Source organism: Poecilia latipinna, unplaced genomic scaffold, assembly GCF_001443285.1.
Source record: "Poecilia latipinna isolate Pla-1442-1.1 unplaced genomic scaffold, P_latipinna-1.0 Scaffold557, whole genome shotgun sequence".
NCBI classification, from domain to species: domain Eukaryota; kingdom Metazoa; phylum Chordata; class Actinopteri; order Cyprinodontiformes; family Poeciliidae; genus Poecilia; species Poecilia latipinna.
This window is the reverse complement of record NW_015113173.1, coordinates 197,744-209,993: the sequence shown is the minus strand read 5'-3', so window position 1 is coordinate 209,993 and position 12,250 is coordinate 197,744. Positions and strand designations below refer to the sequence as shown.

At 36.4% G+C, this 12,250-nt stretch overlaps 1 protein-coding gene across 2 annotated transcripts in view; it reads right to left on the bottom strand.

Annotated features, from left to right (window-relative positions):
* Positions 1-3,678: 3,678 nt before the first annotated feature.
* The window catches only part of plvapb (plasmalemma vesicle associated protein b), a 30,363-nt gene continuing 21,791 nt past the window's right edge, over positions 3,679-12,250 (bottom strand). Inside the window, exons 1-10 of one of the 2 annotated variants that reach the window (XM_015041550.1) lie at positions 10,173-10,282; positions 9,849-10,078; positions 8,967-9,119; positions 8,492-8,552; positions 7,974-8,205; positions 7,667-7,886; positions 6,699-6,848; positions 6,080-6,175; positions 5,805-5,898; positions 3,679-5,447 (exon numbers count right to left, since the gene is read on the bottom strand). In XM_015041550.1, coding sequence (XP_014897036.1) covers positions 5,845-5,898; positions 6,080-6,175; positions 6,699-6,848; positions 7,667-7,886; positions 7,974-8,205; positions 8,492-8,552; positions 8,967-9,119; positions 9,849-10,052 — 1,170 coding nt within the window. In that variant the 5' untranslated portion in view covers positions 10,053-10,078; positions 10,173-10,282 and the 3' untranslated portion in view covers positions 3,679-5,447; positions 5,805-5,844. Of the gene's footprint in view, positions 5,448-5,804; positions 5,899-6,079; positions 6,176-6,698; positions 6,849-7,666; positions 7,887-7,973; positions 8,206-8,491; positions 8,553-8,966; positions 9,120-9,848; positions 10,283-12,250 lie in introns of those variants that run through there. The other variant, XM_015041551.1, reaches the window with a different exon arrangement.

Genomic DNA, 12,250 nt, shown 5'->3' with positions numbered 1-12,250 from the left:
TTGGCATGGACTCAGTCATCAGCCGAAAAACTTTTCCAAGGCTAAATATTGTCCTTCGGGGCGGCAGCACAACAAAACAAAATCAGCTGTGCCCTCGACAAGGTCAGCGGAGTGTGCGGATGTCTACTTTTATCATTGAAATTGATACTTTTCTTATTTATTCGTAAATGTTAAAGGAAGGTCCACTTGTTAAAACAAATAGATAGAATATGTGGCTGTTGTCTTTTAACAAGTTTTAGGGTTGCCTAGTCAAAGTTTGGACTAATTGAGATTCCATGTTGTGAACTTAACACATTTGAAATCCCTCCAGTGTGACTGAATCTATGCACATCAATAAAAATAATTCACTGCGAGTTTCTATAAATTAATTTGTTGCTGCCAAATGTAAAGGAAATAACTTTTAAATGGGATTAGGTTGATTTGTGTAGATTTGTTTTGCCATAAAAACTGAGATGTTTAAGTGAAAAATTTGATCTTGGTTGAAGTCTGCAGAGGAGTAAATTATCTATCATAAACTCATTTTTATATCATATTATGTTGCATTTATTTGAAGTAACTGAAGTATTTTCCTTCAGGCTTAGTTTTCTCACTGCATTTACAGATATTGACAGAAACAGAAAAATATCTCAAACGTAATAATTTGTACCAAATATTGCATCCAAGCAGTAATTTGTGATTGTAATACTGCAGAAAATAACATTGTGATGACAACTATGACTCAGTTTATTGTTCACGAGATCAAATTAAGGCCTTTTATCCCCCTTAAATGAACATAATGTGTTTGTGTAAAACAAGTTGCAACATTTAATTTTCCTATTGGATTAGTAAATATTTTTTAATTGAGTTTTTAATTTAATTGTAAGATTGTATTTAGTATATTGTTTTCTTTTTTTACTCAGTTTCCATTCGAGTTCTGGATGAGGGACAATGGTTGAGTTTCCAGTGACCACAAAAGTGCATAAATTGGAATGACTAAAATACATTTGTTTAATGGAAACAGACCAATTTTGAAAATACTGCAGTTTTTTGACTAAATGTTTTTGCGCTAGGATGAATCAAAATTAGTGTATTTCACAAAACTGCAACAGAAACACTTCTTCGGATGTTACAGAAGACGAAAAAACGACAGAAAATGGAAGACGGACACTGACATCCATCTTATCTTTTATTAACTTGTGGTTTTATTTACGTTTTCTTATTTAATACAAGCACCACTATTGCGAAATTGTGTTTTTTCAACTTTAGTGCAATATCAATAAAGTTTTGCACACATTTGTAATGGAAACGCAGGTAGTAAGGGGCAACACTTCTCCCTTCAGTGGGAAAAGGGCGTTTTTGGAGGCGATAATCTCTGCACCCTTTGTTCGCCTGTCAATCTGCCCTTGATCAAATATTTATGTTTCCTTGTTGAACTCCTCACCCTTCTTCCCCTGGTTCTTCTCTCCCTGTCTGTGACGATATTCGGCCGCTGCAGACCGGCGTTACTGATGTTTCTGCATTTGTTTGACTCAGTCTGAGCTGGCGACTCTTCCTCTTGCCGCTTTGCTCTGTCAACTCTCTGATTCTCTTTCATGTTTTCTCTGATTGATGACAAAGCTGGGGGAGTTTGAGCTAAAAGTGGGATTTGCTGTCATGGTGATTTGTGGTTAGAAATTTTGGAGCTTTGTCTTTAAATACTTAAGCCGTGCTTCAGTATTTGGATGTAAATGTTTGTTGTGAATGTAGCACAACTCAATACAGTTTTGCTCCTTTGCTATTGCCTTTTTGGAAATATCTACACACATTTAGCTCTAAATCCTGGCTAGAAATGTCTAAATCTCCAAAGTCGTTATTTTGTTGATTTGGATGCTTCAACCAAAAGTGATCCAGAAAAAATGTATTCATCTTTCTTGCAAAGTTATAAGGGATTTTTGTCTAAACTGGCTGATGTTTGCATGATAAATTAATATTAGGTCCATTGTAGATAGACAAATAGAACAAAAGCTTTTTTTTCTAGAAAAAGAACTGGGGAATTTCTGAGTTTGAAAAGTAGAATGTTAGGTTGAAAAAACTCAGAAATTTTCATCTTTTCAAACTACAACATGTCCAAGTTTTTCTAGAAAACTTCTGAGATACTTAGAAAACTGGGCTTCATAAATCTGACTGACCAAAAGTCTAATAAATAAATTAGGACTCATACCAGCTAAATTTTTCTAACATAGTTTCACATCGTTTCTGACTGATGCCCAACTTTTCTGTCACATTTTGACTGATTGCAGGGACTTTAAACTGTCTGTCAGCTTCCTGTGGTTCTGAATAGTCGCCGTCCTGAGCTGTGAGTGTTGACGTAGCTGGATCCAGCCCGGTCCGCCCTGTATCCATGTGAATCGGTGTGCATGAGCGCATCCGGGACTATACATGGAATCACAAACACTTTATGTTAAACAAAGGATTTCCTGCCAACAGAAAGCAGACAGACTCACCTGTAGATTTCACATTCATCAGAAAAGTGAGCCTGACGGATTTTTTTATTTTTTTTTTTAAGAAATATGGAAAGCAGAAAACGTTTTTTCTCTTCCTGTCTCTCTGGCTTCTTTACTGGTAACAAGTTGTGACTACAGGAAGTATAACTGGTTTCCATAAGCCTTAAATATCTAAGGATCTCTGCCACCAACCACTTGAACAACAAAATAAACTGACTTTTAAATGTATTGTAAGAAAAACATGCTAATTTCTAATTAATCTAATTGCACAATATGTTTTAAAAAGTTAGAATTAAGGGATTACACTTATTTCCAAAAGTATTTTCTTGGACATTTCTTGTAATAAATTTCAGATTAATTTTATTTTCATAAAGGGGAAATTATTAATCATGAATATTTAATACATATTTACATAATGTATTATAAATACATTATGTAAATATGCCAGATTTAGCCAGAAAGGCTAATTCTCATCTGTAGTTTCCTAGCAAGTTGATGGGAGGGATTAAAAAAATACAATTAACATCATGACACACATGACCTATGATTTATGACAGATTTTAATCTATAGATATACTGAAATCTAAGAGTAATTTACGGTAAACATTTACAATAAACGTAAAAATAAGTCACATCCATAAGAAAAAACAAACATGTAAAAACGTGAATGAACATGAAGTAGTGACTGTGGAGTGAAAGTAAAACAATGCACAGTTTTCATCATCATTTCCAAATACAAATCTGTAAAGTGCGGAGTGCATTTGTAATCAGCTCTGATGATTCAATGCTTTCCCTAACCACCATTCACTTCAACCACTGCTGCATGTTTTCTGGGATGTTTATACCAGATTTACTCATTTCTGCTGATTCTTTGGTGAATAGTTCAGGCTCAGTTGGATCTGATGAAACTGAGAAAGATGCTTTGTTTGCTTTTGCAATCAAAAAGTTACAACTTTGGTCTCATTGGACCAAATCCTTTTCTTCCACGTGCAGATTAGCTTATTGTTCCATAATTTCTCCTACTCTGACATGTTTCCAATTCTGCTGATGGCAACAAGGACTTGGAGCTCATCACCTAAAACAAATCATATGAATAGCAGCTGAAAAATTATTATTTTGCAACTAATACTCCTTTTCCATTGAGTGATGTCTGTTGAATTTCCTGAGAAAATTAGAGACTTTTTTTTACCTAAAGTTACACACAAACGCAGGATAGTCAAGTCAAAACTGTTTTTATTTACATATCTAACATCAGCGGTTCATTTTCCTTTACTTAGAAACAGATTAACTAGTAGCTTTATCATTTGGTGGCAGGAAAACAAGCTTATTTAATTTCAACAAACCATATGTAATATAATAACACAATTTATTCACATATTTCAGAGCAATCGGGTTGCTTAAACTCAAAGTTCAAAATAAATCATAAATTTCAAAGATAAATTTAGGTCAGATTATTATAGGTGCCTCAAAGTTAAGCAGAAGGTGTATATTTGCATAGATATGTTAGTAAAAGGAAAATATTTTAATGTAAATTCACTATAATAAAGCAGGAAAAATGCCGTTTAAGAAGAATAAATGTATAATTTTAATCACCAGCATGAATAATCTGTACAATATTTACACAAGCTTTGAGGAGAATTCAACCTGATCCTGAATTTGAGGAGTAAATTTTCCTTTTACAATGTTTCTATTTTTTCCCTTTTCTTGTTCATGTGTACCAAAATGGACCTCTAATAATTGTAAAAACAAACAAAAAAGACCTGTATCTATTTCCAGCACTAGAAACCTTTGTGCTATTGACTTCTGGAAGGAAAAGGAAGCTGTAAAGCTAAAGAACGGTTCCTATTATAGTTACTAAAACTATAAAATAAGCCATAAAACAGGCAGCAAATAGATTTGACCTATTTTTAAGCTTGCCATAAACACAAAAATAGAAATAGAGCAGCTAACTCCAGACATGATGATGTGTTTTCGTGCAAACTGCTCATGAATCACGAGGAAACATAAATGTTGCTATTTTAGTTTGTAGCAGACAAAACAGCGGCTCTATGTGTCCTTGTCTCGAGTCTTTGTTGCATTTTTACAACCGCTGAGACAATAAGAGGGAAAACCTGCTTCGGAGTGAGTCAGAGTTCATTTTTAGTTTGTGAGTGACACACAAGAAAAATATTTACACCTGTATCCCTCTGGGTTTTTTACATCATGTTAACAAACTGGACCAGAACCTGGCTGAAGTCCTGTCTTTATAAAAGCAATCACACTTACTGATGATCAATTAATCAGTTACTTTTATGTAAAATTGAGTTTTTCACATTTCTATCATTCTATAATGTTATTCCCCCATCAAAAGGGTTAGCGCCTCCCCAGACTGCTCCTTCAGACTAGCAGCAGCACCAATTAGCACTTGTTGGAACTGTGAGTCTGCTAAGCTCATTATAAAACTATTTCTCATTGCAACACTCCTGAAAACGATTGTAGATGGAGAAATGTTGTTGTTGAAGGCAGAGTCGGAAAGAGCAGAAGCTTCTTAAAGAGACAGAGGCCCAATTTCAATGTGTTGAATTATGAAGTCAAATTTCTTTTAAGATATTTTGATATGTAAACCCTTTTTAAAACGACTGAAGATTGATTGATTTTGCTATAAAACGAAAATAGCACTGCTCCTTTAATTAGCAGTAGCTTGGTGAATAACATTTCTACTTGCTTTGGTTTAACCAGGAAATTGTTGCACTTTTATCTACATTTAAGGTTAGACTAAAATAATTTAAGATCTCATCGTGTTTAGTATGTTCTGTAAAATACTGAAAATGTAGGAAGGAGTATTTTTGTTATGCCAGTGATATTTAGAGGTTTTATCAAATTCCTTAACAATAGTAACATAAACATGTCAGTTGAAAGTTCACAGTCGAAGTTGCGGTGGGTTTTCTGTGCTTTGGAAATCGGTGCTACAGGTAGTAGATGGATTCACGACTCACATCAACCAACCTGAAAAATATAAATAAGAAAAACATTTATTAACATGTTCAATACACATGCAAGAGCAGAAGAAATATAGAGTAGACAGTCAAGTCTTTTAATTTCCAACATTATTGTCTAAACTCCAGTTTTACTCCAAACGATGAACGGCAACTCTGTTGCTGCTGAAAAATGGGATTAATTGCAATATTGATGCAGTAAAATAAATTTAATTATGAGCACAAACTCCTGCTTGTTAGAGGATTAATGAAGCAAAATGACGAGTCAATTTTATCTCTCCCTCTCAAGCAAAATGAAAACATGGAATAGATTGAATGAAGGCTTGATTTGAAGGTTAATCAGGAAGGTTTCAGGGCGGGAGCTCACCTCTTCAGGTCTGCGTCACGTCAGACATGTTGGTAGCAGCCTACTTGCCCTGCTGAGGCACAGTCTGCAGGACAGCAGCGTTTGGTGGGCCAGCCTGTGAAAAGATTAAATGATTTAATTATTGTTTAACCACAGATCAAGCATTTACTGCCTCACAGCAAAGTTTTACTCAGAAATGCTTTTGCCTTACCAAAATTCTTAAATCTGGACGCTCCACATATAATATGTGAATCAATTGTTTATGTTTATATAGAGATTGTTCCTCTGTGTCTTACCTTGCTGGGCAGCATTTGACGCAGCGCCTGAATCTCTGTGTCTTTCTGGGCCAGTTGTTGCTCCTGCTGGAGTTTCTCTTTCAGTAATGTCGTTAACTAAAACAAAAGATGCACCAATTTAAAACAAAAAATGCACTTTTAATTCATTCATTAAAGCTGCAGTATGTAACTTTTATAAAACATGTTTCTTATCTATTTGTTAAAGTTATTACATTGTGACAGGATAGTGTCAATCACCCTTGTGTACGCGCCGCTCACAGCCTCTCCCCCTTGCTCTCTGCTCAGCTTCTCCCCATCAGCTCAGACCAGTTAGCATGACCACAACGACAGCAGATAAACATTTTTCTGTGACATTTGTTTCTCCACCTTTAGTACATTTAGCAGCGCGCACACAAGAATGATTGACAGAGCTAAGTCCCTCATCCCGGCTTTGATTGGTTGCTTTTGACCAAGAGCAGTGCATTTTTTCAGAGGACAATAGTAGAAGATTATCTGGGAAAAATGTCTCCTACTAGTTTTAACAATCATGTAAAAATCATATTTTTGTAAAAGTTACTGCAGCTTTAATTTTTGTCACTGAAGAAAACGTCTTTTCTCAGAGCTTTGCTCCAGAACCCACCTGTTGATCATGAAACTTTTGCTTCTCGCCTAAATCCATGGCAGCTTTAGCAACCGCCGCCTTGTGTTTGTCTTCACACTGCTGCAGTTTGGAGGTCAGATCCGAGTTTTGCACCTCCAGCTGACTGGAGCGCCATTGAATCTCAGTCATCTGCAGGATAAAGTCATAATTTCTCTTTAAAAGACAAAAAGTTTAATGAATATTTCATTTCCTTCCTTAGTTTATCTAGGTTGGGGGCACACAGGTCAGTTTAACTGAACTCTGAAAGGAAAAGCTAAAGTTTTTCAGGTGAAGAAACTAAAATAAATCATGTAAAGGTGAAGCTTTCTGCTTGTCCTTTGGAGCTTTTTAAAGATTAACAGCGACGTGTTGTTGCTTAAGATAAGTTTAGTCTTTTGTCCTGCTGCATCAGCAGGGCGGACAGCTTCACCTCGGCGTTGACCTCAGGTTTGCCTCACAGGACATCTGTCTCTTTAGCTGGATTTATCAGGAATGATGCCGTGAGTAAACTTCCTCCCTGGAGAAACAGGTTTCCTGCTCAGCTTGTTTTTTCCAGGGAATTTTAGGAAGAAAGGTGTTGAGGGAAAGTTTCAGGGTTGATTTGACCGAGGTTATTACCTGTGAGGTTTAATGCTGTGCAGATAATATGATTCCCTATGGTATTAACTTATTTGGTGAAATAGTTTATTATAATTACCTCTTCTTTTTGGTGTTATGATGTGATTTTCTGTCTGCATTTAGATTTTTAATTGGACTAAAGTTGCAAATGCTACATGAAACCGTGAGGCAAACAAACTTGATGCAAAACTCATTCTGCTTTACTAAACTACAAAAAAAACTTCACTTTCACCAAAACCAGGAGAACTTGTCACATTGCTGCAGCATTGGATGTTTTTAAGGCTGAAATGATGTTTTTTTTTTTTCAATCTCTTTATGCTTTTGGGGTAAAGCAGTCTGCATTCACACACCGTCTCTCCCACATGGTCCAGATACGGCTGGAACTTGTTCTCCACTTCCCTGGACAGGTTGGTGCAGTTGCTTTTTATCGTCTCCAGCTGTTCTCTCTGGCTCTTGCAGGTGAGGTGGAACGTCAGCGAGTGAGGGAACAGGTTGTCGATCTTATTCAAAAACTTGGTGGTCACAGTCTGGACCCCACTCAGAGCCTGAACAAAGTCGTCTTTGCACTTCCTGATTTGAAAGAAAAGCCGCCATTAGATTGTTCTTTACATTTTAAATCAAATGCACCATCTGGACAGACAGACAGGAGGACGGCACCTTTTGTAAGTGGTGAGCTTCTCCTCCAGGAGATCCTTATCTCTGCGCAGATTCCTGGCCTCCGTGAGATGGATGTCTCGATCTCTGAAGCCTTTGTCTCGATCTCTGATGGCGTTGTCTCGATCTCTGAAGGCATTGTCCCTCTCAGACAACAGATTCTGAGCCATCTGATTGGCATTTGACTTAACAAGTGCTGTCTCATTTTGGACGCGTTCATGACACTTTGCAATATCTGCAGGATTCAGATGGAAGGTTTGTGACACAAGAAAATCAAATCTAACAACTAGAATTCTGTTTTGCACAATTTCTACATGCTTTAGTCAGTCTAGTAGACATAAGTTATATCTGCAGGACAATCACTTGCAATGAATCCAGATTACATTCCTATTCAGTCCTGGAAAACTTCAAAAGTTAAACACATACAAGCATCTTGGGACTGCTTCTGAACTCTGAACGTTTCAGTCACAGCTAAAGTTGTTGTTAGTTACTCTGAGATGTTTATGCAGTGTTGGACTTACGGATATATGTAGGTGGTGGAAGACAGGGAGGACAGCGCATAGGAAACTGAGGGCTGATTCTCTGCTTTTCAAGGTTTGCCCATTTAAAAAAAAAAGACATAAAAGAAGGCGAATTAAATAATGAATAGGTTTTCATTTCTATTATTACAAAGATGACCAACAGAGAAGCAACAGAAATGTACAGAAGAGCGTTTCGGCCACTGAAATTAGATACAGAAAATAATTCTGACTGATTTTTAACTTTTTTCTAAGATTTCTAACTTTCGTCTTCTGAGATCAAGTCAGAAATCTGAGGGAAAAAAGCCAGAATTCACTTTTTGAGTGACTCTAATCCTTTTCCACAGAAGTACCATTAAAAAACAGAAATGAAAGTGAGGATGGGAATGATGAGATGATCTTGACAAAATGCATCAGAGCAGTTCTGCAACTTGACAGAGAAAAATGCAGCTTCCTCTTGTTTATTCTCTGTACTTACAGTGTTGAATCTGAATTTTGTGAAGTTCGCTATCTCTTTCTGCAGAGCCGCTTTCTCAGCCAAACTAGCGGCAAGCTTTGCTCCAAGCTCGACTTTCTGCTTTGTCAGGTTCATGTTGTCTGCGCTCAGCTTGTTAAATTCCAGCTCCAGCTTCTGCACAATACATGATGAAGAATCAGCGATAGTTCAATGCAGAGTTGTTTATTCACATTTACTTGAGAAACTTTATGTAAAAATTAACTTTTAGGAGTATTTTCATTAAGCTGTAGGGTGTTTTAATGTTTTCTGAACAGATCATTCATTAAGTAAAGATTAAATTAAAAAAATTATAAAATATGTACTTTTTACTTTTACTTGAGTAGACTTTTATGAAGTATTGTCAAATTTCTGGATACTCTTCTCCACTGTAAATAACTTCACTGAATGAAGAACCAAAAAAATTCACCAGACAGACACAAACCAGCAGTTTTTGTTAAAGTTTTATGTTGAAATAAATTGTAATCGACAATATTTTTTCCTTATTTTGTAATTATATGAATAATTACATATAAATACCAAAGTTTCCCAAAAAAAGTTATATTTTGTCTGATAAATTGATGTTTCACTTATTACTTGAGTAGCCTTTTCACCAAATACTTTTTCATTCTTAGCTGAGTGATTTCTTTTTACTTTTACTTGAGTGAAATTAGTTGAAGTAGTGCTACTCATACTTGAGTACAATTTTGGGTACTTTGCCGTCGCCTTGTTCAATGTTTGTGTTTTCTTTAACTGAAAAAATGTGGCATAGTCCTTTAAAATCATGCATTTGTAGGATTTTTTTTTCATCAGTCAATCTGATAAAAGTTACTTTAAGAGCTTACAGTCGTTAAGGAAATCACTAACCTTGACCCGCTCCTCCTCTGCAGACTTTTCTGGCTGTCCGTAGATGAAGAGGAGCACCAGGCTGACGATGATGAGCGACTGGATGAGGGATGAAAAGAAGAAAACGATCCTCATGTAGTAGCCGCAGCTCTTCCCTTTGTTTCTGTACAGCGGCTGCCGGGCCTCTGGGCCGAGCTTGACCCGGGAGCAGCTGGAGCTGTACATGGCAGCCGGTGGTGAAATGGTTGCAGCTGGTTTTTGTGATAATATTTTCAATGACAAAGAAGATATTTTTAAAAATTCTTCAGACTTGATCTTCTCTGCAAAGAAAAAGCAGATGTTTACCAAGTAGAAGTTGAGTTTTATTTTTTTTTAATCCTTGGTTTTGCTGTTTGTCGTTAAAGATGCTGAAATGATCAGGCAGAGATGTGGTGAACAGGGAGCCTAATGAGTGTGAAGGGATCAGGTTTATAAAGGGTTGGTCCTGGATGCCCCCTCCTCTTCCTGAATGACCAGCAAAAACTTTCCATGCAATAGAAGACACTATATTGTTACAGAAACTTGAATAATAATGACAAAAATCTCCACAAGTTTTAAGACAGGATGGTTTACTGTATATTTACAGTCGACCCTCCTCTGGTTCAGTGCTCATATTTTTTCTGACACCATATTTATTAAAAATGTGACTTTTAAAATCATGCATTTTCAGGATTTTTTTTTCAACTTTTATCAGCAGATAATTGGACAAAAGCTTTTTTATCAGCATGCAGTCATGAACTGTTGGACTGCAGTTTGGTTTTATTGTGAACAGAGTGCCTTCACCTCTGACCTTTCACCCCATTTAGCTGTCCTCTGAGAGGTCAATATTCTAAATATTGAATTTTCTGTCTGAAGTATCATCTATTGATATTGCATTTCTATCATAATATTGTATATTGTTATTGATTTATCGTCCAGTCCTATGGTAGACAGATTTCATAAGACAGTATTTTTTTTCTGTGGGGAAGTGATCAAAGGTCTAATCAACCAGGCAGATTGGTTTCCAATAGTTTTTTTTTCTTTAACATAAATACGAAATGTAGGTATTTTTGTAAAATTTTTGCTTATTTAATGCTCAGAGGGTGTTCTTTCAGCAAATGGCCTATTTTGAGTCTGCATACTCCAATTAACAATTAATCAATTACTAGAACAGATGGCGAATTGTTTAAATAATCGATTCATCATTATTAATGATTTCAGCTCGAAAGCATGCTGTGTATGTAAATTATGTACAGTAGATTATCTAACTGGAATGAAATTAGTATTTGGAGAACAGAGTAGAGCATGTTTTTGGCAAATAATGTGGATATATTTAGTGAACTTCCACTTGTGGGAGTCAAGAAAGCAGGAAGCATTACCTATCCGTGCCACTTTTAAATATAGCAGGAGCAGAAATCCTCATCCTATTCCCTGGTGAAGGACGAACAATGTGCAACATGTTAAGAAGTAATGCAGAAAAAGCCAAACAAATACAGCAAAAATTTCCACCACATCCTGTCCTGAGCCTGCGCGGAAAGGAGTCATGGCAGAGGAGGACCGAGAGAACTGAAACAATAGGTAGCTGTCACTCTTCAGAGCTGAGGGAATAACAAAGTCTCCCTCTGGGCGCTCTCCATTCTAGCTAAGCTGTTATCAGAGCCGATGACGTGAGGCACACAACGTGAGGCTGGGAAGAGTGTGAAGGGCCAAAGGTTCTCCGAGCGCCAGGTTATGTTTTCCTGCTCGCCCACGTATGTCTGACAGCCTTCCTTCAAATGGAAAAAGACTCATTTATGAAGATAGAGCGGCAGCGCAGGCTGATGACCTCTGAACAAAGGCAGGAAGTCAAATGGTTGGAGACTGACACCTTTTGAGACAACTGGCCAACTGGACAGGAAGATATATCTCAAGCACTGAAGAATTGTTCAGGCAATAGATGTTTAAGTGACACATTTTCACTATCTGATGCCGAGGTGTTCAAAATTTAGTCAAAAGTGCTTGTGGCTCAAGAAAATAATAGAAACATAAAATAAAATCAAGTGTATTTGTTAAAACTATCATTATGCTGTGACAGTATGAGACAAATAATTAGCAAATTATCTGTCCATGAAAATCCCTGAAAAAGTAATTTCTGTATTTATTTTATAGCTTGAAACTTTAAAACTGGTTATCTAAATATAATTATTAAAAATTGCTTTGCATTTTCTAGATAATTCAGATTTTTATAACAAGATTAAATAAAATATGGAAATTCAAACAACTTTTCCAGATTTTTTTAACACAACATAGGAATCCAGCAAGATGTGTGTTCAGGATGCCATTTGTTGGATTTAGAAAATATGGACTAAGTTCTGTTCAGACAGCAGAACACACTGGGGCTTTCTGTCTGAGCTGGATGTATTTCA